The 23,381-nt window shown below is 42.6% G+C and overlaps 1 protein-coding gene and 1 long non-coding RNA gene across 2 annotated transcripts in view; one reads left to right on the forward strand and one right to left on the reverse strand.

The window, feature by feature from the left end:
• Nucleotides 1-11,907: 11,907 nt before the first annotated feature.
• ANKFN1 (ankyrin repeat and fibronectin type III domain containing 1) overlaps nt 11,908-23,381 on the reverse strand; it is a 405,557-nt gene continuing 394,083 nt past the window's right edge. Inside the window, exon 20 of the mRNA XM_032872010.1 lies at nt 11,908-15,061. Within this exon, the coding sequence (XP_032727901.1) occupies nt 14,256-15,061 (806 nt within the window). The 3' untranslated portion in view covers nt 11,908-14,255. The remainder of the gene's footprint in view (nt 15,062-23,381) is intronic.
• Nucleotides 14,995-23,381, forward strand: part of LOC116876058 — a 58,704-nt gene continuing 50,317 nt past the window's right edge. Inside the window, exons 1-2 of the long non-coding RNA XR_004384314.1 lie at nt 14,995-15,196; nt 15,902-15,973. This is a non-coding gene — a long non-coding RNA (uncharacterized LOC116876058). The remainder of the gene's footprint in view (nt 15,197-15,901; nt 15,974-23,381) is intronic.

Below are 23,381 nucleotides of genomic sequence, written 5' to 3' on the forward strand. Positions count from 1 at the left end.
CCACCCATAACTAACTTGTCCTAACTGCACTTAAATCCAAGCCATCCTCCACAGATGTGACTCTGTCTCTTGGTAAAGACCTTTAGAAAGGGAGATTCCACAGCTCCCACAGTCCCCCATTTCCAGAGGCCACCATCTGGAGGTTAGGGAGAAAAGAGTGGGGAGGATGTTGTATTGGCAGAATAATGGGGGTGGAAAGGATTTATTCTTGGCCTTTCATGCAGGGACCAAAGTCTTTTTTGAGTATGAGTGGGTGCAGGGAGATGTGGGGGTGGGGAGGACTGGTCTCAGCTAAAGTTGGAACATCCCGCAGAGGTGGCCATTTTGAAGACCAATGTAGAGAGTAGAGAGTTGTTCCAAACAGATGTCAGTGTTTGAGGCCGATTAAGAGAGTGCATTTGATGAACTCAAAGACGTAACGGGAGGGATCTGAGTTCTCTTTGCTCAACTCGGGCTTGGCGAAATTCTGGCTGTAGTTTATTTTTATCTTGATCTACTGTATTATTGTTTTAAATTATAGAAATAATATGTGCTCTTTTTATCAAGTCAAATAATTCAGAAGTGTGCAAAAATGTTAATAATCTCCCCCTTCCCTCTCCCAGTCCAAACTCTGAAGTTACAACCTGTGTTTCTTTCCACATTTGTTTTTATGAGGATCTGTACAGAGCAGATGTATCCAATGCATTGATAGAATTTTTAAAAAATCACCTCTAGCAGGCTGGATCATTAAATCCATTTTATCATTTCATCCTCTTTCCCCCTTTTTCTTCCTTCCTTCCTTCTCAATCCATCATGGAGCTTTCCAGGTTAGTATAAATGATTCTCCCTCATCCTTTATAATATTGCTATAGATGCAGCATCATTTGGCCAACTGGTTCTCTATTTGTGGGCCCTCAGAGTGTTCCCAGGTAGTTTTACCATAACTGGAAAAGCTGCAGTGAAGCATCTTGTACTAATATCCTTATCTACTGGTGCTTTTGTCTCTATTAGATAGATTCCCAAAGTGGGGTATTGGTTACTTGATAGCAAGTTTTACATTCTTGTATGCTGGTATTGGTATGATAAGCAATGTGCTGTGCTCTCTCCCTTAAATTGACTCTCTAAGCCATTATTCTATTTTGTTTATGCAGTAGCTGATTTCCCAAGGTGGCAATGTGGCTGAGGTAAAACCCAGATGTATCCATTCGCTGTTTGGATGGGGAGGTAGGGTGAGTTCATCTATAGGGACCCAGTTTTGAAGTTGGTCTATGTGTGTTGGTGAGTATGTGTGTAAATGTGTTTCTGTGTGTTTTAATTGACTCAGCTGAAATGCAAGGAGTTACCGTGTCTAGGTGTCGTTCCATGTTAAATCAAATAAATGGTTTGCACTGCTGAGGTGTGATATAGTACAGAAAGATAGGATTTCAAGTCAGAAGACCTGGGTCTGAGTTTCCTGGTTCTCTACCAACTATGTTCTTTTAGACATTGTGTCTTCAGAAGAAAAATGGGCATCATCACAGTGCCCACCTTACAGTTTGTGAGAATTAAAAGAGTAAACAAATTGTAAACTGTACAGCTTTCCAAATGCGCTTTAAATGTATTTAATGCAAGAAAAACTTCCTTTAGAGGAAGATGCTGTTCTTTTTAACAAAGAGCAAACCAACAGATACAGTCAGAGAGACATTACTAGGACCTTATGTTGGAGGGGTCTTCAGAAACCCAGGAAGGCAAATCCCAATGTCCCCCACTAGAGAGGGGCTGGCTGGGTCAAATGGAAGATTCCAGAGGCTTACAATTAAGGGTGTATTTTATATATATATATATATATATATATATATATTTATTTGATAGAGATCACAAGTAGGCAGAGAGGCAGGCAGAGAGAGAGAGAGAGAGAGAGAGAGAGAGAGGAGGAAGCAGGCTCCCTGCCGAGCAGAGAGCCCAATGTGGGACTTGATCCCAGGACCCTGAGATCATGACCTGAGCTGAAGGCAGATACTTAACCCACCCAGGTGCCTAAGGGTGTATTTTAAAACAGCCACACACAAAAAGCTGCTCAAGAATTTTCTGCACTTGAGGACCCAAATATCCCCTGACTGATGACGATTGCTTTCTTTCGGAGAATTGTCTGGTTTTGGCATTGGGTGTAGAGATTCTTTTTGATAGACTGAAGCTGTTGGCTGCAGTCCTTTGCTGAGGAACTCTTGGATACTTCTCAGGTGTTTTCTTCTTCCCTCAAGGCAACCAGCTCCATGGTGGGCCCGGGACCGTCTTGGTTTTAAATATGGAAGTCCAGTGACCTTAATCCTGGGCACACTAGATAGCCTTGCCCTCTCCTGGATCACTTGCTTTGGGGGAGGCCTGCTGCCATGCCCCATTGAGGGCACTCAAGCAACCCTATGGTGAGATATGAGGTAAGAGACTGAGGTTTCCTACATTGTGACAGCTCTCTTCGAATGGCTAAAAAGAAAAGAAGGTATGTCATGACCATGAAAGTTGCCCCCATCCTTCACTTTCTGGGTGTTCTTCTTACCTTTTTTTAAATTTGAGTACAGTTGACACACAATATTACCTCAGTTTCAGGGGGTACAACAGTGATCTGACAAGCTAGTTCATTACACATCACCATGCTCACTGCAAGTGTAGCTACCATCTGTCACCATACAACACACCACAGTAGCATGGACCATATATCCTTACGCTGTGCTTTCTATTCCCGTGACATATTAATTCCATAACTGTTATCTCACACTCCCCTTCGCCCATTTTTGCCAATCCTCCTAAGGGATATGGATTCTTTAAGGCTGTGGTTCTCAAACTTTGCTATCATGGAATATTGCTGTTCTGTGAGCTGGATGGAGGAGTGTTTCCACTAAAATTAAATAACAGCTACCTTGCCCAGTAAGCAGAAAAGAACCAATTAAGATGGCAATAGAATTTTTATCGGTTTTCAGACCTCCGTCCAAATCAAACATTTCTCGTGTCTTATCACTTGGTTACAACTTTATGATTTTCAGATATATAATAAAATTTTTTTAAAATGATAATTTTCCATACGGGTATCATAAGTATACTCTGAAGTATTGTGACTCCCAGTGGACTTCATGATATAGAGTAAACTTTAGGGCCATTTTTAAAGGGATTATCTTGATGGAATGTTATGTACGGACCTTTCAGAAAGTTATACAAAGTGGGGGTCACACGTCTCAGTTTTTCTCGGGATAGCTCCTGGTTGGCCAGCGTCCCAGACTCTGTCCATTTAGTGCCTACCCTCACTATCAAAAGTTCTGGTTTGAGTGGTAAATTATATTTTCATCCTAGTGCTAGGGGACCTGGTAGGAAGGAATTTATTTTATTTTGTTTTTGGCTAACATTTGTTAGATACATGCCAGGCGTGGGCTTGACCACTTTCTACGCATTTTTCTCATTTAACCCTTCTGACCATTAGTCGATGCTACTAAGAAATAAATAACTGAAGTCTCAGAAAGACAAACCTGCCCACGTTCGATAAGCTACTAGGTGACGGGGTCAGAATTAGAACCTATGTCTGGCAAACTCCACAGCCTGGGTGCTTAGCTGACATACCGATCTTCCTCCTTCTGTGTTAGGGGACCGGAATACTGGATTTGATTCCCAGCTGCCTAAAGTCCTTGAGAATTCCAAGGAAGTAGATGCAACCTCAAGTGGCCAGTGGGGCTTCCTTCTGGGGAAACAGTGTTCCTTGAGTAGGAAAATGAGTTGTCTGTACTCATCTGAGCACTTCAGATAACCCCAAGGGACGCCCTGTCCGTCCCTCATTAGTAGAGCCGTGTGTTTACAGACGTGCTGAGACTTTTTTTTTTTCCAATTAAAGTATAACAAATTTGCTAAGACTTTGTCCCACACAGCCCTGCCAGTTGGGTGTTTGGGGGGGGTGGGTGGCTAAAATGAAGACGTGTGAGTGCAGTGGCCTGCCCTGGGGTGAGGAGAGAAAAGAGCAGATCTGTGTGCGTCCTAGCAGCCCGCTGTTCTCCCTCTGCTGTGGCCTGTTCTGGGACTGTGGGCCAAAGTAGCCTTGGAATTGCTTAGACCTGCCTCTGTGCCTTTAGCTGTCCGGGTAAAAACATCACCTCTCTGGAGGCCTGTGCTGGAGCACAAACCCACGTATTGTCTGGCCCCTGGCAGGCTAGTCTGTGGAGGGGACACTCTAAGAGCTCTATTTTAATCTTTTGGAGCTGGGCCAGGGTAGGAATTCAGCTGCCAGCCCCAGGCTCCCCACCCCCCATGCTCTCGCCCCAGCCCCCATACCGGGACCCCCTCCTCCTGGTTTCATTTGCTCTGACCTCCCATCATGAGAGGTGCTGGTGTTCTTTTTTCCCTCCCTTTCTCTTTTTTAAACTACCAGGCTCTTTCATTGATTTGACCTCCCAAAGTGAGGCAGACCAGGGCTCCTCAGTGGGCTACTTGGGGCTCAGAGCTGGCACGAGGCCAACCCTTGAATCCTGAGCTTTACCTCCAGATGTGTGTGCCTCTGTGCTTGTGTGGACTGGTGTGTTTGTGTTGTATGTGTGAGTGTGTGTGTGTTGGGGGGATCTGAGTGTGTTGGTGTGTCTATATGTGTTTTTGTATCTCTAGGACTTTTCTCTCCATGTAGAGAAAATGTACGGGGTAGAAAAACTGAAGGGAGAAGAGGATGGAGGGGAGAGGAAAGGGTGGTCTAAGTCCCTACACCTCCCCTTCCCCCTCTCCCAACAATATGCCCCTGGCTCCGAGCCAGATAATCTCAGTTGTCCCTCCAGCTGGGTCTTCTCGTCCCTCCCTCGAGTCACTTGGGTCTGATTCTTTGGACAGGAATGAGTCTTGTAGAGAGACCATGTGGTATAATAAGCACAGGACTCTGAATTCCAGTCCCAGCTCTGCCACTTGCTGGCTGTGGGCTACTGGGCAAGTTTCCCTTCCTTTGAGCCTCAGTTTCCCAGTCTGTGCAATGTGGATGATAATGCTACGAACTTGCCCAGAATGTAGAAGATTATAAAGGCACGCCAAAGATGACCCATAATGTTAGCTCCTTTCGTGCCTACCTATCCTTCCCTAGGAACAAGCCGGAAAGGCAGCCGTGGGGCTTGGTCCCTGACCTCAGTGAAGAAGCTGAGAAGGAGGGGCTGTGTTCTTCCTGAAAGGGCAGGAGGGGGCAGAGGGTGTGGACCTCTCTCTCCCACCCGGAATCTCCCATTTTCTCTCACCCCCATCCTTTCGGCCTCTGCCAGTGATGTGCATTTTCCCCTCTGCACCAGCCTCCCAAACTGACTCATTACCTCGACAGGGTAGCAACTTCCAAAACAAAACTTTTTCAACCAAGGAAAATATAACTATGGGGAGGAAAACATTTCAATATCAGGCCTCCTGGGACCCAAGGAAATGTACTGAATGTTTGTCAGGGAATGATGCTGCCCTGACTTCACGGACTTCACTGAGAACATGGGGAGAACAATGCCTGGCACTTGGCTCCGGCCAGACCAACATGGCCTGAGGGAGGGCCAAGCTGGTGCTCAAGTTGGCCCAAACTGGAAAGAGTAAAATGTGTGTCCAATATCGTGCCTCAAAGCAGGCGCCACGGTGGTATGATGAACATCCTACACAAAGGGAGGCCCCAGGCTGTGTCCTCTGCCAATCTCTCATCGTCTCTTCTACCCCCAAAGACATGCCCATTGCAGGCAAAAAGGTGTGCTTGCTTCATTCCTGGATTCTGGGAAATGGCTAATGGAGTACATGCCATACTTAATAATAGCGCCTCCTGGAGTTGTGCAGTGCATTGGCCCCTTCCAGGCCACTCCAGGGAAGGGATCTTAGGGTAGTGATTGGGCAGGATCTAAGAGAACAGCTGGACAGTGGTGCTGATGCCAAGTCAGGATGCCAGGGAAGGGCCAAGAGATAATCTAGACCCCATCCACTGTGATTCCGCAATGGACTAGACAGCCACGGACACAGGAAGTGAAATAGATGGGACTGTTTTCTGAGAGAGACTGCAGTCAGAGTGAGGCAGAAGGAGGAATTGTGGAGAGTGGTGGTATTGGGAAGGGATGCTGAGCGCAGATCAGCCCTTTCTCTCTCCACTTTCCTTTAGCTACAGTGGACTCCCTGCCACCCACCTGTGGCTACCTGCCCTCCTCAACAAGACTAAGGACAGCACAAAACATCACAAAACAGAAACGCTCTCAGAAGAATCTCTGCTCATCCCTGATAGGGACTCACATCACAAAACAGAAACGCTCTCAGAAGAATCTCTGCTCATCCCTGATAGGGACTCAGTGTGACTATTTTAGATTCATGGAATTTCAAAGCTGGAAAAGATCCTATACATTTGATAGATGTTTTCATTTGTGAGTTCTGAGAGGAAAAGTGTCTTGCTTGCAGTCACAGAGCTAGAACACGGGCCTCACAGGAGAGGGTTTCTGTGCTTGATTGTCATTATCTGTGAATTCCCTTGCATGGCTGTCTGTGCCAGAAAGAGAGAGAGAGCTTCTACTGGCCAATCTGGGCATGGTTTCTCCTTTCCCATAGCTCCTAAGTCAGTGGCATATGGCATTCTGGGAAATTAGGAGTCCGGGGCCCTAGAGCTCACTTGACTAAGCCTCAAGCCTCTTATTTGTAAAACAGAGATAAAAGTGCTCGCTCTGATCACTTCACAGGGCTGTTTGTCAAACTCAAACAGGATGGTGCTTGGGAAAGTGTTTTATAAACATATAGGACATTGCAGTTATCAAAAGCTTGATGGGGAAAAAGGTGTGTGCAAAAGTTGGCCTTATTGGGCATGGGGACCAGACTTTTGAAGGTTTTGTGGGTCTGGAAACCTCAGCGGGTACAGCCGGGATAGGTGATACGCACATCTGTCTCTGCGCTGCTCCGTCACTGGTGCGCTCTGGCAACACTTGGGTCAGTGCTGGCTGGAACAGTCTGGAAGCACATGCTGCCCCACATGTAAATAGTGGGTTTTGCCCCAGGCCTTTTGCTTCCTTCTACTGGGGGACTGACCTTAACCAGAGCATTCTGGAGATGGATGTGCGGGTAGCTGGTGGAACTTTGCATGATGTCCTAAAGAAATACTTTTGAGGAACCCTGAAGGGACAAACGAGCTTCACCCCAGCCGTTTAAGAGAGGAACCCCAGGCTGGCAGGCATTTGGAAAGGCCTTTGAGTCCATGTCTTTACAGAGCAATTGAACGATGTGGGGAAATTAACATGATTTTAAGTGAACTCTTCATCAGTTGATCACCCTTTCATGGGCATTTGTGCTAGGAGCTCTGGAATGTGTAGGAGATAATGGCGGAAAAAAGGAGGCAGTTGCCTTTGACTTAGAGCCTCTGATCTAAAGGAGTGTATCCCCGGTGCCTAACATCCTCTAGTGTGTGTCTAATACCAGGGTCAGTTCCCTCCTGTGGCCTGTAACTTAATGCAGTAATTGCCAGAACTACTACAGAATAAGAAGCATTGTTACTATTACTGTTATTATTATTGACAGAACAAGGAGCATGATGCAAATGTGAGAATGCCACAGGCTACTTGCAGAGGAAATGCATTTTCACAGTCAAGAAATTATGACAAAGATCTCACTTACTTGACAGGTAATATTGGGCAATATTGCCTACTTGCCTACTTCCCTAACATAATTTTAAAAATTATTGTTCTAGAGAAGGAGTTATTTCTCATTGGCAGATGGAAATACTGGGTGTTGTTACCTGGCCTAGCTTATCAAAAAGCGAAGCATTCAGTGAAGCTCACATCTTACCCAGCAGCTTGACTCAGAAAGGCCACCCCCTTCTGTCCCTCCCCCAACACCTCCCCAGGAGTGTTCATAGAAGAAAGAGGATATTAAAGAGCAAGGTCATCTGTTTGGTTTGAAAAAGAAGGTAAACTTTTATTCAAAGACAGAATTAGGAAAAGAAAGTAATGGTTTGCTTAGAAAGATGACAATTTACATAGGGAAAACAGCACATTTGGCCAGGACAACAAAACAGCCCTCTGAGGCTGTCAGGAAAGCCGATCACAAACATGCCCATGGTGAGTTCAATGCGTGTGTGTGTGTGTGTGTGTGTGTGTGTGTGTGTACTTAAGAGAATTCAGTAAAACAGCCTAAGACAAAAACATGGTCTAAAGCAGCATATTTCCTGTTCTTGGGAATTCAGGAGAACCTTCGTGCAGGTTCCTGGGATCGAAGCAATCTCTTTGTCGTGTTCTCAAAATCAGAAGAAATCTCAAATCTCAGCTGGAGGGAGTTGGGGTAAGGGAGGAGCTTTGTGAGTGTGGAAATAAAGGGATAGAGAAATAGGACAGCACATGCAGAGATGCACTGAAGACATTTAAACAAGCACGTAGTGAAGGAAGGACCAAGGTCAAGGTGTCCAAGCTCCTGGGTGCAACTTGGTGAGAACACTTGCCATGGCGGCCCGTCCTCTATTTTCAGTACTTGCCAATAACCGGTTATGCACGAGAAATAACCCAAATGCCACTGATCGACCATGGGCCAACTGGTCAGATATTTCTGATAACTGTTAAACCAGTACTGCAATCAGTAACTCTTCCGAAATTTCAGTGAGAAGATTTTAAAAGCTCAGGCTGAAAAACGTGTGGCTTCACTGAGACTTGGAAAAACCAGCAGGTAAGCCAACTGCTGACAATTCTCTTAGTTTATGATTTAATTGACATTTCTGCACATGGAAGACAGAGGGCTTGGAAGCTGTCCTTGAAACAGCAAAAGATCTTATGAAGAATCAAAAATATTTTTCACTTCTCCTCCCATGAACTGTATTTCAACATCAGGTCAGATATAAAGCACATTAGTATTCTTTAATGCTTATGAAATAAAGTCATTCCCTCTGCTAGCTAAGATTTCTTCTGTTGACAGTTTTACTTCCAAATACAATTAGGCAGGTAGGAAATTATAAAAAATACTTGCCATTAGAAAAATTATCTTAATTCTTGTTAACCCCTGACCTCTTCTTATAAACTGGGAGGTTGAAGAGGCATGCGTTTTACCAGTATTGTTTATGATTGAGTGTACTGGCCATTTACAATATCCATTTAAAATGTTCAAATAGTTTGCAAAAGTATATACTACAAAATATTATTGTTTCAAGAGTGGAGGTCACATTTAATACACCATACATGATTCATCTGTACATTTACAGAGGTTTAAAGCACACAAAATTGTGCAGATAATGTACTGAAGTCTAAACTTTTACATACACTCAGTTGCATACATAGCAACAAGATACATTAAGTTTTGAACAAATAACCAATAATCAGCCAAATCACTATGTACACATCAGGCAGGAAGCAATTAAACACTGCCTAATAGAATGCCACTTAAATTACTTTTTCTATGAAACGTCTCTCCCTGACTACACACACACACACACATATGCACACACACTTCTTTAATTCTTTTTCCATCACAAATATTAAACTGATGCTTGTGACCACACACATGGGATATCCCCAAAAATCCGGTTGATCACAGGGCAAGAAGCAACACAGCAACTCAGACTGACTTAACACAGTAATTTGCCAGACTTGGTTTTTATAAATCAGCTACGGGATAGTGGTTACTGTGAAAGCATATTCAGACTTCCACCTCATGGACTGAAAGAAGAGGACCAAAGAGCATTAACTAATAGCTTGATAACATTTGCCACTAAGTTAAATGTTGGATTTCACTAAAGTAAAAAAAAAAAAAAGTATGTATCTGGAGGGGAAGGACCCTAAGGTTATATCTAAAACAACCACAACAAACCTCCTCCTTCCTTTATCAAAATAGAATATTTTCACCGTCTACCTATCTGGTTGTTACACAAAACCAACTGTCTTTTTGAAAGATCATTTTACAAATTCATTAATAATGGAGATAGAAGAAATAATTGAAAACAACAAATATAACCCACTGGGTGCAAAAATGATGGAGAAACCAGAGACCCGAAATATGGCAAAATCAGTGCTTCATAAACAGTCAATGGATTTTTCTAAAAATACTTTTTGCTAATGGCAAAGTTCAACACCTCAGAAAAACTCTGAATTAGGATCTTAGAATAAGTTTCCAAGCTGTGCAACATAGCTTCAAATACACTACCCTTGTTGTTTGTAAGGCCGCATTGAAGTTGAGCTTAACAGTCGTAAGCCATGTGTTTGAACATCTTATGAGAGGTGACCCACAAAAAAACAAGTTTTTCCTTTGTTCCCTCTACTACCTGTGGAGAGGTATCACTGCTTTCCAAAGAGGTCCCTTACAGTTTTCCTTCAAGGTATACCGGGGCGGGGAACCCCAAAATGTTCAAGTTCAAGTCACTGAATCATCTGGGAAAGTATTTCGACTTTATAAAGTGACTTGCAACTCTCTGGGAGTGTTCTCTTGTCTCTTGTTAACCTATAACTACCCTCTCTAACTGGTTTGTTATAATTCAGTCAACAAATACAGCAAGAGAGGCACACGCTCTGCTGTAGTTCTGCCACATACAAACTTGAGAGTACTGTAAGGTAATGCCATCATCTTTCCAACAGTATAGATTTTAAGAAGCCAGTGACTTCTGTGTGCTGTTGACAGAACTAGGGAACTTAAATCCACAGCAGACCCCTGAACAACTCGAGTTGATAGTTCTCCAAGAGAACGTGAGTACGTCTTGGGTAGAGCCAAGGGCGGGGGGTGGAGGGAAAGGAGTTGGGATTTTCTGGTACGCCTCTTTGTCTAAATTTGCTATCTTCAAGGGAAGAGCTAGCTGAACGCTCACCAGGGTGCACCTTTGCATGGCAGGATAACAATGAATGAGAAGCCAGTCCTCTTTCCCACTTGTCTGGCACGATCTCCTGGCAAGGATAGGGTAGGTGTTTGCCAGGTGGCTCCCAGACAAGGTCTTTTTAGGGGAGTACAACAAGGCTTCAGTCATTGCTTTTCATAAAGTGCTTTGGGATCCTTCAGGAATGGGGGCTGGAGGAATATTATTACTAACTGGCTTCAACTTTCAAACCAAATGGAACCATTTTATCCAGCGTAATTATTGCTTTAAGCATTAGTGAATGTTCTTAAAATGGAGTGGGTCTCATCTTTAAAGTACCCACTTCTTAAAATACCCATTCCCTAGAGTAAATGTTTTTAATTACTGTTTCCCAGTTCCTCTCACAAAGTAAGAGGATGTGATAGCCTTGTAAAAGGTTGCCAAGCATATACATTGGTGACTTGTGTTTTCTAGGTTGTCTTCCTTTATGAATAGCCAGCAAGAGGGAAGTCAGTGATGTCTAGCCCAACATGTCCTATGATGGCCTGAGGAGATAGGCTTTTGCCTCTTCTAAAACATCAATGAGAAGATGTACAGTGATGATGGCTATACTCTGTGAGCTCCTACTGGTCCAGGAATGTGTTTTGTCCTGGATTCTTTTGTTTTTCCAAGGGACTTAGAGGAGAGAAAGACATATGGGAGGGCCTTGGTCACTGATTTTTGAGGGTTTTCACCAATGATGAGAGCTGGATTAATACAAGTGAGAGTTAAGCATGGTAGAAAAATTATGGGACAGGAGAGTTTCCTCCAGAGGCCCCCAGATTGGACTTAAAAAAAAAAAAAAAGACAAAAGTTCATCATATCCAAAACAAAACAAAACAAAGCCATCAAGATAAAACAAACAAGAAAACCAAAAAATCCTCAGAAGTTGTTAAGTCTTCATAATGCCTGGACATAACAAATAAAGGATTGTGAATTAGAGAACATAATTGTCTCTCACGGGAATCTATTAATTTAAACGAGGCTCACAAGATGTTGCAAAGTGTAGGTATAGGTGGAGGGCACCTACTTGAACAAATACTGGCTAAATACTGAGGACATAACATCCACTTCTACATAGAAATATTGCTAGGAATATACATTTTCAAACCAACTCATTGTGCCCACTAAAATAGAAATGCGCAGTATTCGTTTCATGGGTATGCACCTCTTTTCCTCACAGAAGGTGAAAAAATAACCCATGATCTCAATATAAATTAGTGTTTGGGTTTAATGCAATTTTACTTCATGAGTCATTATTTGGTGCAAAGTGCCAGAACTTGCCAACCAAATGAGGGGCCAGAGGGTGGGTTAGTCTCTGCTTTTGCTGCCTATTGAATGCCTCCCATCCAATTAACAGTCACAAGCTTCCTTCCATGCCACCAGAAAGGTCATGGTCAGAGAATCACTTGGTTTCTTACTTTTTGACAATTCCAGCTTTCAACATATATAATCTGTCCCATAATTAGAAATAAGTAGAAACTGAATGCAGATGATGCTGTCATTTTTATTATTAAAGGGGAGTCATATGGTGTGTAATATTAAGTGACATTTCTCTCCAATTTGCTTTTTAATTAACTTAGCTATTAACTATGTGAAATTTGTTATTTCCTGGCAACAAGGAGCTCTGTGATAATGGAAATCTTTTAGGTAAAAGTTGAGAAAAGGAGCTGAATTTGGAATTAAAAGATAATCTACAAACTAGGTAAGTAGCCAGTAGGCAAACAAAAGTTGACTACTGGTGTGTACTGATTCCCAATGGGCCAGCCTACTGTAAAGGGAATGCTTCTGGGTTCTGACCCTGAGACTAAACTAGCTCTTTGACCTTGAGCAAGTCACTTAACCTCTCTTGGGTTTAATCGTCTCATCTGTAAATACAAGGACTTAGATTAATTTTATGGTCTTTTCTAGCTCTAACACTCCATATACATAGAGTTCACTCAGAACAGAAGAAAACTGCATTTTAAAATCCTTGCAGGCATGGAAAAGGAGCCACAGTGATTCTGCTCAAGAATCTTTGTGTGTGTGTGTGGGGGGGGGTTCACGGAGTATAAAATCTCTTAAAAAAATAAAGATTGAGCTCTGGGCCTTAGTTTTCTAATGACCGTAGGCCATGGGCCAAATCTGTACCTTTCCGCCAGGGTAATTATTTATGTTTAAATCAAATGTTTTAAAAATGGAAGGGATCGGAATAACATTGTGAACAGGGGACTTTGTATGAAATCCCATGAGGAGGAATGGTAGAACTGTGAGGACAGGGGTAGGGCCCATAAAGAGCAATATTTAACCCAAATGCCTGTGAAGCAGAAAAGGACCATTTAGAATATCAGTAAACTGAATGAGTCTTGGCTCCAGGAAATAAGAGAAGGTTCAGGCCTTTTTTGAATATGCAGTGTGATTTCTCTTTGATTTGGGTTTCTCATTTGTGAGAAAGGCAGGTGAGAGGCATTGAGACCAAAGCACGAATTTCAGGTGTTTCAAAGTATAGCCTTGGAACCACTGATGTAGGGGTGCACAGATGTACCAGCATAGCCGTAAGGACTCCATCAAATGCTGTGCCGTATCTGAAGGGCACTTTCTCATTCAATGACCTTCCAACACCTAAGAAACTGAGCAGACCCACTATCATTTTCAGAGACAAAGACTCATGGACTTACTTATTTTAGGATTGTAGAGGAAAAGCTCATTTCTCTCTTACTCCTCCTTGTCTTGTTTTTAACCTAGGTTTTCACTTAATTTAGCTATGTCCCTATACCTGAATAATATAAGGCCCATATCCATGCTTCAATGGGAGATGAGTGTGTAGGAAGGGCTGCTTTGTGCCGTATTTTACCTTTGCAAGACAAAGCTAGAAGCAAAGCATCCTCTACTTTTGTATCTAGTGGCTTCCACACAACACCAAATGAAGAAAACGACTGCCTACTTAATCATATATTAGTTCTGATGGATAAATTTGATTTGATGACCAGCTGAGAACCCTACACTTTGGAATGACTTGGTTTAGCTAACTGGGAACCTAGAACAAGTCCACCTGACCTTGTGCCCAGAAGACCTGGGCTTCTTTCCCTTACACTCTTCTAAAGGTTTGCAGCGGAAGGAAAAATAATGCTAATCTTACTTTCATTTCTAGAACTCCTCCCCACCAATCACAAATTCATGAAAGATACCTAAACCCAAAGGTCAGATTACAGAGCCAGCTGTAGAACTGAGGGTGGTTTTTTAGGTAGCCCTGCCTCCAACAAGAATACCTCCCAACCAGTTGGCATGTTTGAACCCTTGTGTCTAGGGCTCCATGTTGACACAAAAGCTCTTCTATGCCCTGAACTGGGAACAACACTGGCAACTCTCACCTCCACCCAACTCTTTCCTAAAAAAGAGGGCCTTGAACCTGTAACTTTTGGAGTTTTAACATTCAAACCATTTGAAAAGGGATGGAGACACAGTGGGAGCGGGATGGAGGGAGGGTGATGGAAAATGCGGTAGAAGGGGACCCTCCCTAAAGCATGCTGCTTAGTATTTCTGACACCTGGGATGTGGTCGGGCCCTCAGGGCTTATCTCCGGACCCGTGGGGCTGGGCAGGCCAGAGTGGCTTCCTGGGGGTGGGCTCAAGGCAGCCCAGGGCTTTGAGTCCACCATCGCCGCAGAGTAGGGCTCCACGTAAATGCGGCGTACGGCGGGCCTCGGGTCCTGGAGGCTGCTCTTCCCCTCTTCAGGGAGGCTCGTGGTGTGAGCTAGAATCAGGCTCCGGGGCCCATCGGGGGCTGGCCCCAGCCGCTCGGCTTCTGCAGGATCGTGGGCCAGGCCGCAGGCCCGGGACGGGTGCTGCGTGTAAACGCCCTCGGACAGCGACAGCGACTGCGTCTCGCTGTGCATGCGCAGCCAGCGCTGATGGCGGCTAAAGCCGCCGTAGTGCTGGTGCTTGGCCGGCTTCCGCTTTCCCAGGAAGCCCAGCGCGGGCCGCGAGCCTGGCGCCATCTTGCCGTGGTTCTTGGACGCCAAGCCCGTCAGCGTCAGGCTGTGGAGGACCTCGGCGCACGAGTGGTCAGGGTCTGGCCCCAGGACCCGGCCTTGGGGGTCCTGACCCGGCCCCAGAGGACTCTTCATGTCATGCACCTGCAGGACGTCGGGGGCGCTGCCACTTAGGCCGCTTAGCGCTTGCTGGGCGATGTCGTGTGATGACAGGTACACCAGGTCCAGGTCTCGGGGGCTCAGAGCATCACTGGAGTCGTAGTCGCTGTCGGTGGGGAGGAAGACTTCTGAGCAGCCTTCTTCATCAGAACAGGGCTGTGAATCTGCAAAGCCTGAGACCCGGGTTAGAAAAGAAACTCTTAGCCTGGGCCTGCTTCATGGGGTAGGATCTGTGTGGTTGAGCCCTCCCCACCCCTGTGCCTAGAAGAGCCCTGGGCTTCCTTGAACGGTCTCTCTGCCCCTTGAAGGTAGTCATCAGTTTTGAACAAGGGGCCCCACGTTTTGGTTTTGCACAGGGCCCTGTAAATTATGTAGTGGGTCCTGTGCTTAGCTTAAGGGGAAGGAGGGAGAGGAACTTGGACAGGTCCAACCTGGATAGTGGCAGAGAGTAATGTGTCCTTATTCCCCATGTGAACTTTTATTATTGGCTGGACATGTGTAGAGAGGATGAACAGGAAAGAAAGCTGTTATTCATTCATTTCCTATCCTTATTTCAGAGATAATTTTTGCATTCGATAGAGTAGTAGGAACTTAAAAGGTTGGGGGTGGGGAGAAGAGGTGACACTATGGGGACTGAAGTCAGGTTAACTGGGTTTCAGATCCTAACTATCCTCCACCTACTTGTTCTGTGATCTTGGGAGAGTTACTTAAGTTCTTTGAGCTTTAGTTTTCTTATCTGTAAACTGGGGATGATAATAGAACTTCTTCCCTAGGATGACTGTAAAATAGAAATTGATTATGTTTATAAACATTTACCCCAGTTGTCAGGTGTTTAAAAAGAAAAAAATAAAAGCAAAAGTAAGGTCAAAGAAAAAACAAAAACAGAAGTAAGATGAGAGGCAAAAATAAGCCTCAAAGTGCATACTATAGTGACCATAAATGAGCCAGAAGTTTAATTCTTAGATATTTGTCATTTAATGCACTAGTTGTTTATATCTTTTTCTTCCTTTCAGCCAGGTTGTACATTTTGGTGGGGCAAGGACTGTCTTTAAATCCTTTGAATTTCCCATGGAACTCAGCCCAAGGTAGGTACTTGGTAAATACATGCTGATTTTGAAAGCATATATTTATTTGAAAACATGAAAGTGCTCTTAAAAATATTTATTTGAAAACATGCAAGTGCTCTTAGAAAGAAAAATTGCTGGGGGCACCTGGGTGCCATAGTCAGTTAAGAGGTCGACTCCTGAGGTGGTGATACTGGGTTTGTGAGATGGAGCCCAGCGTCGGAGTCCATGCTCAGCACTAAGTCGGCTCCAGAGTCTCTGTCACTCTCCTGTGGCTCTCGCTCTCTCTCTCTCACTCAAATAAATGAAATAAATTTAAAAAAGCAAATGAAAAATTGCTAATTTACAAATCAGGTAATCTCAATTTAAAAAAACTCTCTAGGATTTTTAAGTAGAATTTAGTAAACTTATGTTTAAAGTCATCTGGAAGAGAAAATTTATGAGAGCAGCCAACTTTTTTTCCTTTTTCAAAGATACAATAGGGAGGAGCCTGATTTACCAGATACCAAAAAATAACTACATTTAAAAAAAAAGATTTTTATTTATTTATTTGGCGGGGCGGGGGAGACAGAGAAAGAGAGAGAGAGAGAACAAGCAGGGGGAGTGGCAGAGGGAGAAGCAGGCTCTCCACTGAGCAGGGAGCCCAATGTGGGGCTCAGTCCCAGGACCCTGAGACTATGACCTGAGCTGAAGGCAGACGCTTAAGCAACTGAGCCACCCAGGCACCTCCAAAAAATACTAAAGATTTGGTAGCTACAACTTTGTAGTATTGGTGTATAAATGGACAGATAGACATGTAGAACAGAAAAGTAAAGTCCACAAATAGTGGTAATTCTGTGTGATAACATGTGGTTAAGATAACATTTCAATGTAGGAAGTGAACAGATTATTCAGGATATAGTGTTGGGACAACTGGCTATACCTTTAGCAAAATAATTAGAAAAAATCCTATGTCATGGTATATATAAAGATAAATATCATTTAGCTTAAATGTGACAGGCAAACCCTAAAAGTAACAGAAGACAGTATGTTTGTAATTTTAGGGTGGCATGGTTATTGTAAGCAAGACAAAATCCTAGAAGTTAGAGAAGTGACAAATTTGACTGCATCACAGTTTAATACTTTGTAAACCACATGATACTATAAACAAAGTAAAAAGGTAAGTGATAGATTGGAAGAAAACAGTAATATTATGTGTAACAAAAGGTTAATAGCCAGAATATCCAAAATTTTCTGTAAATCCATAAGAAAACAATCCAGATGGGCAGATGAGAATCAGTTCTTCAAAGAATAATTAATACAAATGGCCAATAAACATACTAAAAATATTCAACTTTAGATAGACTATAATTACTAACTAGGTGGTAGTGAGGGAAATGGATGTTGAAACAACAGGACATGTTTTTGCCCATCATATTTGGTAAAAATGAAAAGAGTGATAATCTCATATGTTGGTGATGTGTGGGGAATCAGGGACACTCACAGAATGATGCTGGGAATATAAACTAGCACAGCTCTTCAGATAATGTTCTGGTACACTATATTAAAAATGTGCATATCATTTGTCCTAGCAAGTCCTTTTTTAGATATCTGTGTTTGAGGAATTGTCACTCTGTATACACGGAGACATTTACAAGTTGTTTACTGCAGTGTGATTTATAATAGGGAAAATGAGAAAGAATCTTGTGGCTGAGACTGTGTGAAAGGAAGACTTAGAGGCACCAAAGTATTAAGAAAAGAAAAATCAGGGCGCCTGGGTGGCTCAGTGGGTTAAGCCGCTGCCTTCGGCTCAGGTCATGATCTCAGGGTCCTGGGATCGAGTCCCGCATCGGGCTCTCTGCTCATCAGGGAGCCTGCTTCCCTCTCTCTCTCTGCCTGCCTCTCTGTCTACTTGTGATCTCTGTCTGTCAAATAAATAAATAAAATCTTAAAAAAAAAAAAAAAGAAAAGAAAAATCACTTGAGAAAAGAAAAATCGCTTACTTGCAAAATTCTGCAAGGGAGTCCAAATTCAGGACTGGCTTGCTGATTGAAAAATACAACAGGTATTTAAAGTAAAAACCCACAGGATTAAAGGTTATAGTTCTATTGTTCATGGTGGAAAATCAGATGTGATTATCAAAAGAATATTGCAGACTTCAGGGAAAATTTTTGTTTTGTTAAGGAGTTAGTAATTTACACAAACAGGATTAAGGTTTCTTCTATTTTAGGAAGTAGAACCAGATGTAACCCCCCCCCCCTTTTTTTTTGCTTGTTTGTTTATTTCAGGGTCAGGGCGTAAAGTGCTTCTTTCTCTTTTTCCTGACTATGGAAGATGATGTGTGTGCTTACTCATGGCAGGTCAAGATTTCAGTTTTGTTCTCTCACTGTTGGCTGCTACCCAATATTTATTATCCTTTTTTGGTTACAAATCTTAAGTTTTCTTTGAGACAACAATACACTCATGTAAAAGACCACAGTTTTTCAGCTTCCCTTGCAGCTAGGTATGGCCATATAATTAAGTTCTGGCCAATGAGTTAGAACTGAAAGTACTATATGAAACTTCTGGAAGGCTGCATAAAGAGAGCTGGCTAGGCCCATGAGGCAGCCTTAGGGAAAAAAAGCCACATGCTAGGGTGTTAGAGCTGAAAAAGGGAGTGTGGAATCTGAGGACCATGGAGTCCACATTACCAACAATGAATTGTCTGCCTCTGGGCTTCTTTCACACAAGAGAAATAAAGTGTTTTGTGTTCATGACACTCTTATTTGGGTTTTTCGTGACATGGATCCAAACATAATCCTAACTGATGCACATCTGAATGTCTTACTAGGAGGATGGTTTAAAAATTTGGGCACATCTGTATTATGGAATATTGTCCAGCAGCTACAGAGGAGATCAACCCATCTACTGTTCTCTAAGTCATGTTTACTAAAAAGGCTCCCTTTCCTAATTTTCTGAGGTCTACCCATCTGTTCAAGGGTTCCCCCAAACGTAGCCTTCTTTAAGAAACACTCCCCAACTATCCCAGAAAAAATTGCTCACTCGTCTGCATTTCTCTAACACTTCTTGCTTCTATTATCCTTTGGCATTTAGCCTGTATAGACTTATATTATTAGTTGTCTTTTTTAATGCAAATATAACATCCTGGATTCCTGGTTAGATCAGAGCCCTCTTAGGGCAGATATATTTAATTCATCCATTCAGTAAACAATGAAGATTCTGTTTTGCTTGAGCTCCTGCTCTAACAGAAGCACTGTTCTTGATGCCCAAGTAAATATAAAATTAATAAGAAATGACCTATCTCCAGAGAGTTCACTGTTCTAATGAAAGTGTAGGGCATGTATGTATCCACGAGACTAGGAGAACATATATTTTGTAAAAGAAGTTTAGCAAATATGATGTAGGTTTATAGGAAAGAGATTGCATTTCATTGGGGCAGGATTGATAAGATACTCTATCATCTCTTATTTATCATCTCTTATTTATTATTTATTCCCTCATTTGTCCCTATTCTCTAAATTGTTTTATTTCTTCATCCACTTTCAAAAAGTGGTTTAGGCAGCTATTAATATGCAAATGATAAGAGGATTAGAAACCTGAGAGGAAGAAGAACAGTACAAATGGCCCTACTTGACTATAAAAAGGGAACAGGAAAGGAATTTAGGGGAAATCAGACTACAAAAGTAAGATGCCAGTGATTGCACTCTAAATTTAAATAATTTATCCTAGGAAAATTAAGGCTATATCCATGCAGGACTTGTGCATGAATGTTCATAGCAATTTTATTTTTATTAGCCCCAAACCAGAAGCTGCTCAAATGTCCTTCAGTGGATGGATTGTTAAACTGTGGCACATCCATACTATGGACTACTACTTACCAATAAAAATAAAGAATTCCATTTATGTAACATTCGTGAAATAATTACAGAGATGAAGAGTAATAGTAGCAGGGATAGAGATGGGGGAGAATGAGTAAGGCAATAAAGGGGGAACAGAAGGAGTTTTGGGTGATGGTACAGTTGAGTATTTTGGTTATGGTGGTGATTACCCATGACCATCCATACGATAAAACTGCACACAGCTATACAAGTAAGCCCGAGTGCTTGTGCGCGAGCGCATGCACATGCTTACACACATGCGTGGACAAGTGTCTGCATAACTAGTGAGATCTGGTTGTGGTGTATTATGAGAGCTGTGTTTAAGTTGTTGATGTTGGAGAGGTTGGGAGAAGGGTACATGGGAATTCCTGTACATTTCTTTGCAACCTACTGTTTCTCTAATTATTTTAAAGTAAGTGGTTAAAAGAGGGAGATTAATTTTTTAAAAGGTAGGGGAGAGCCAGAAGAGAATAGTAAATCTTAGATAAGGAGTTTGTACCTAATTTTGTACCCAGTGGGTAGCTACTGAAGAATTTTGAAGAAGTAATTGACAAGTTGAGAGCTGTGATTTAGGATAATTCTGTAGCAGGTAAGATGTAAGATGAACTGGATGAGGAGGAAATAGAAGGGAGGCCAACCAGGAGGCTGAGGTCCAAGCTATGTTTCTTTTAATTTTTTTTTTTTTCTTCAGATTGTGGGGCTGTGCAAGAGCAGTGGTTATGTGGAGGAAAATAGAAATCCAGGGAAATTACTCATGCAAAGACGTTTACTAAGCACCTGTTTTATGCTAGGCAGATAGGGTATGTGCTCTTAAGCAGCTCACAGAGTGTGGTTTAAGATAAATAAGTCAAAAAATATAAAAGATTAATATCAGATAGTGCAAAGTTCCATGAAGAAAATGAAACTGGGTTTCAGGTAGAGAGTGATTTGGAAGGAAGGTTCTTTTGCTAATGTAGCCAACGGAGGAATCCCTGTAAAGAAGGGAGTCTGGGTGAGACCTTGAGGATCAGAAGGAATCAGCTATGTGAAAGTCTGAGAGAAGAGTCCTAGACAACTTGGAGAGGTAAGTGTAAAGGCCCTGAAATGACCAGCAGGTTTCAGGGCTCAGTGTCTGAATGGCAATATCTGCCTTAAACTGGAAGAGTTAAGTGCAGCAGGGTTAGGCAGTAGATTTGGGCTGGGTTGGGCAGTGGAAGAGGTGGTAAATTTAATTTGGATAGATTGGCCAAGATACCCTGGAGGAGATGGAATGAGAGCCTGGGTTGCAAGGCTGAAGGAAGATGTTTGTGGGTAGAGATGAAAGAACTACTGGGAGGGAACCGTTGAAGATACAAGAATGGTAGGCTGATGGACATAACAAGAAGGGGTGATCACTTGTGAGCACCAGGGCTGGCACTGGTTTTTAGGGAAAAAGAGCAGAAGGGCATGAGGTGGGGAAGAAGATAGATATAGAGACATTTTCTTTCTTTCTTTTTTTTTTTTTTTAAAGATTTTATTTATTTGACAGACAGAGATCACAAGTAGATGGAGAGGCAGGCAGAGAGAGAGAGAGAGAGGGAAGCAGGCTCCCTTCTGAGCAGAGAGCCCGATGCGGGACTCGATCCCAGGACCCTGAGATCATGACCTGAGCCGAAGGCAGCGGCTTAACCCACTGAGCCACCCAGGCGCCCTAGAGACATTTTCATGCTAGAAAAAGAGAATTGGATAAAGTCTTGGGCTAAAGGACTTTAATAATCTTAAAACAAGTTTTAGACAGCACTTTTCCTCATCTTTTGTGAGAAAAATTGGGCATTGCAAGTAACAGGGTCTCAGAACTATGGGTTGTTTTTGATGATGGTAGCAATAGGTGCTGTCTGCGTGATGAGGAAGAGAAGTTAACTGAAGATTTGAAATTGGGCTGGAAGTAAGATCCAGAGAATTGAATTTAGTTGAGCTTCTCTGTCTGATCAGTGTTTCTGTTCAGCTGGCCACATGTATGCATTTGTGCCTAAACTAGTAATAACAATACCTGACATTTTCTTAGTGCTTACTGTGGGCAAGCCATTATGCTAGGTAGTGTAGGTCCTTCATCTTATTTAATGTGTATAACAATTCCCATTGTGCAGATGAGAGTATTAAGTCTTAGGCTTATTACACTTTTAAATTTATACATAGCTGATAAGTAGCTGATAGGAGCTCACATGCAGATTTGTCTCACTCCAAAGACCTGCCTACTGCTGTTCACGTTAGCATTTTCATGGCTTTCCATGGAAGCTTCCTGAGGGCTGGGGCCTGGTTCATCTAATTTAGTTTGTGTGGGACCCACACAGAGTTCTATTAATTAAACTCTTAATAAGCACTTCTTGATGTTGCCGCTGCTAGAGAAACATGTTAGGTTTTATGTTAGTTTCCTGTGGCTGTTATAGCAAATCACCACACACTGGGTGGCTTAAAACTACAGAAATGTATTCTCTCACAGCTCTGGAAGCCAGAAGTCTGAAATCAAGGTGTCAGTAGGGCTGCACTCCCTTTGGAGGCTCTAGGGAAGAGTATTTTCTTGCCACTTCCAGCTTCTGATGGCTGTTGGCATCGTCTGTGGTGGCGTCACTCCAGTATCTGCTTCTGTCTTCACATGGGCTCTCTTCTGTCTCTAATAAGGACACTTATTATTGGATTTGGGGGTCACCCTGATAATTCAGGATGATCTTATCTTAAGATCCTTAATTACGTCTGCAAATAAGGTCACATTCACAGGTTATAGGGGTTAGGACTTGGACATATCATTTTAGGGTCACCATTCAATCCCCTAGAAGTCTGATAGTAAAAATGACTGTAACTACAAGCAGCTGTTGAGGAGTCTGTGACACTTTCTTCCTCTTTCCAATCTACAGTCAGGTAGAGCAGTTTGCACTTTGACCTCTCAGCATACAAATATTGAGCATTTATTGTTTGCAGGGGACTAAGGAATATATGAAGGTGTTCTTCAAAGGTCTGACCTTCTAATTTTCAATGGGGAATCATATTTTAGGACTCTCAGGAAGTACCTGTGCTGATTTCCGCAGGTACAGTTAGTTGCTTAGTTCTCTTACCTCTTCTGGCATTTTATTCATATCTCTGTTATTGCATTTATCAGGGTTTATTATAAACTACTCATTTACATGTTTATCTCCATTATTGAACCATGAACTCTAGAGGGCATGCACTGTATCTTGTTTATCTCTGCTCATCTAATCTGAACATGGATAGTAGGCCATAAGGACCTCCTAACAAGACTGTAACTTAATCATCACTGTGTCATTAGCCTCTTGTCCTGTTTCTCTGGTGCATTCAACAAAGCTCTCAGGTATGTTGAATTGATTAAAACTAAAACAAATACTGAAATCTGGGAGCATAAAAAGAGTTGTGAGATTTGACTGCTTCTTAAAAACAATACTGAAAACAGCCTGGAAGGAGCTAATTTACTTAATCTGGCACAGAAATTCCTGAAAATAATCACCTAAATCATTTCGCTTTATATTTGGTGATGCTTAACTTAAGAGTCAGCCTAATTGTAGCAAAAAGAACAAGTATCTTAAAATCAGATAAACCTGGGG

The sequence above is a fragment of the Lontra canadensis genome, unplaced genomic scaffold (genome assembly GCF_010015895.1).
Source record: "Lontra canadensis isolate GAN:19392208 unplaced genomic scaffold, GSC_riverotter_1.0 scaffold43, whole genome shotgun sequence".
Taxonomy (NCBI): Eukaryota; Metazoa; Chordata; class Mammalia; order Carnivora; family Mustelidae; genus Lontra; species Lontra canadensis.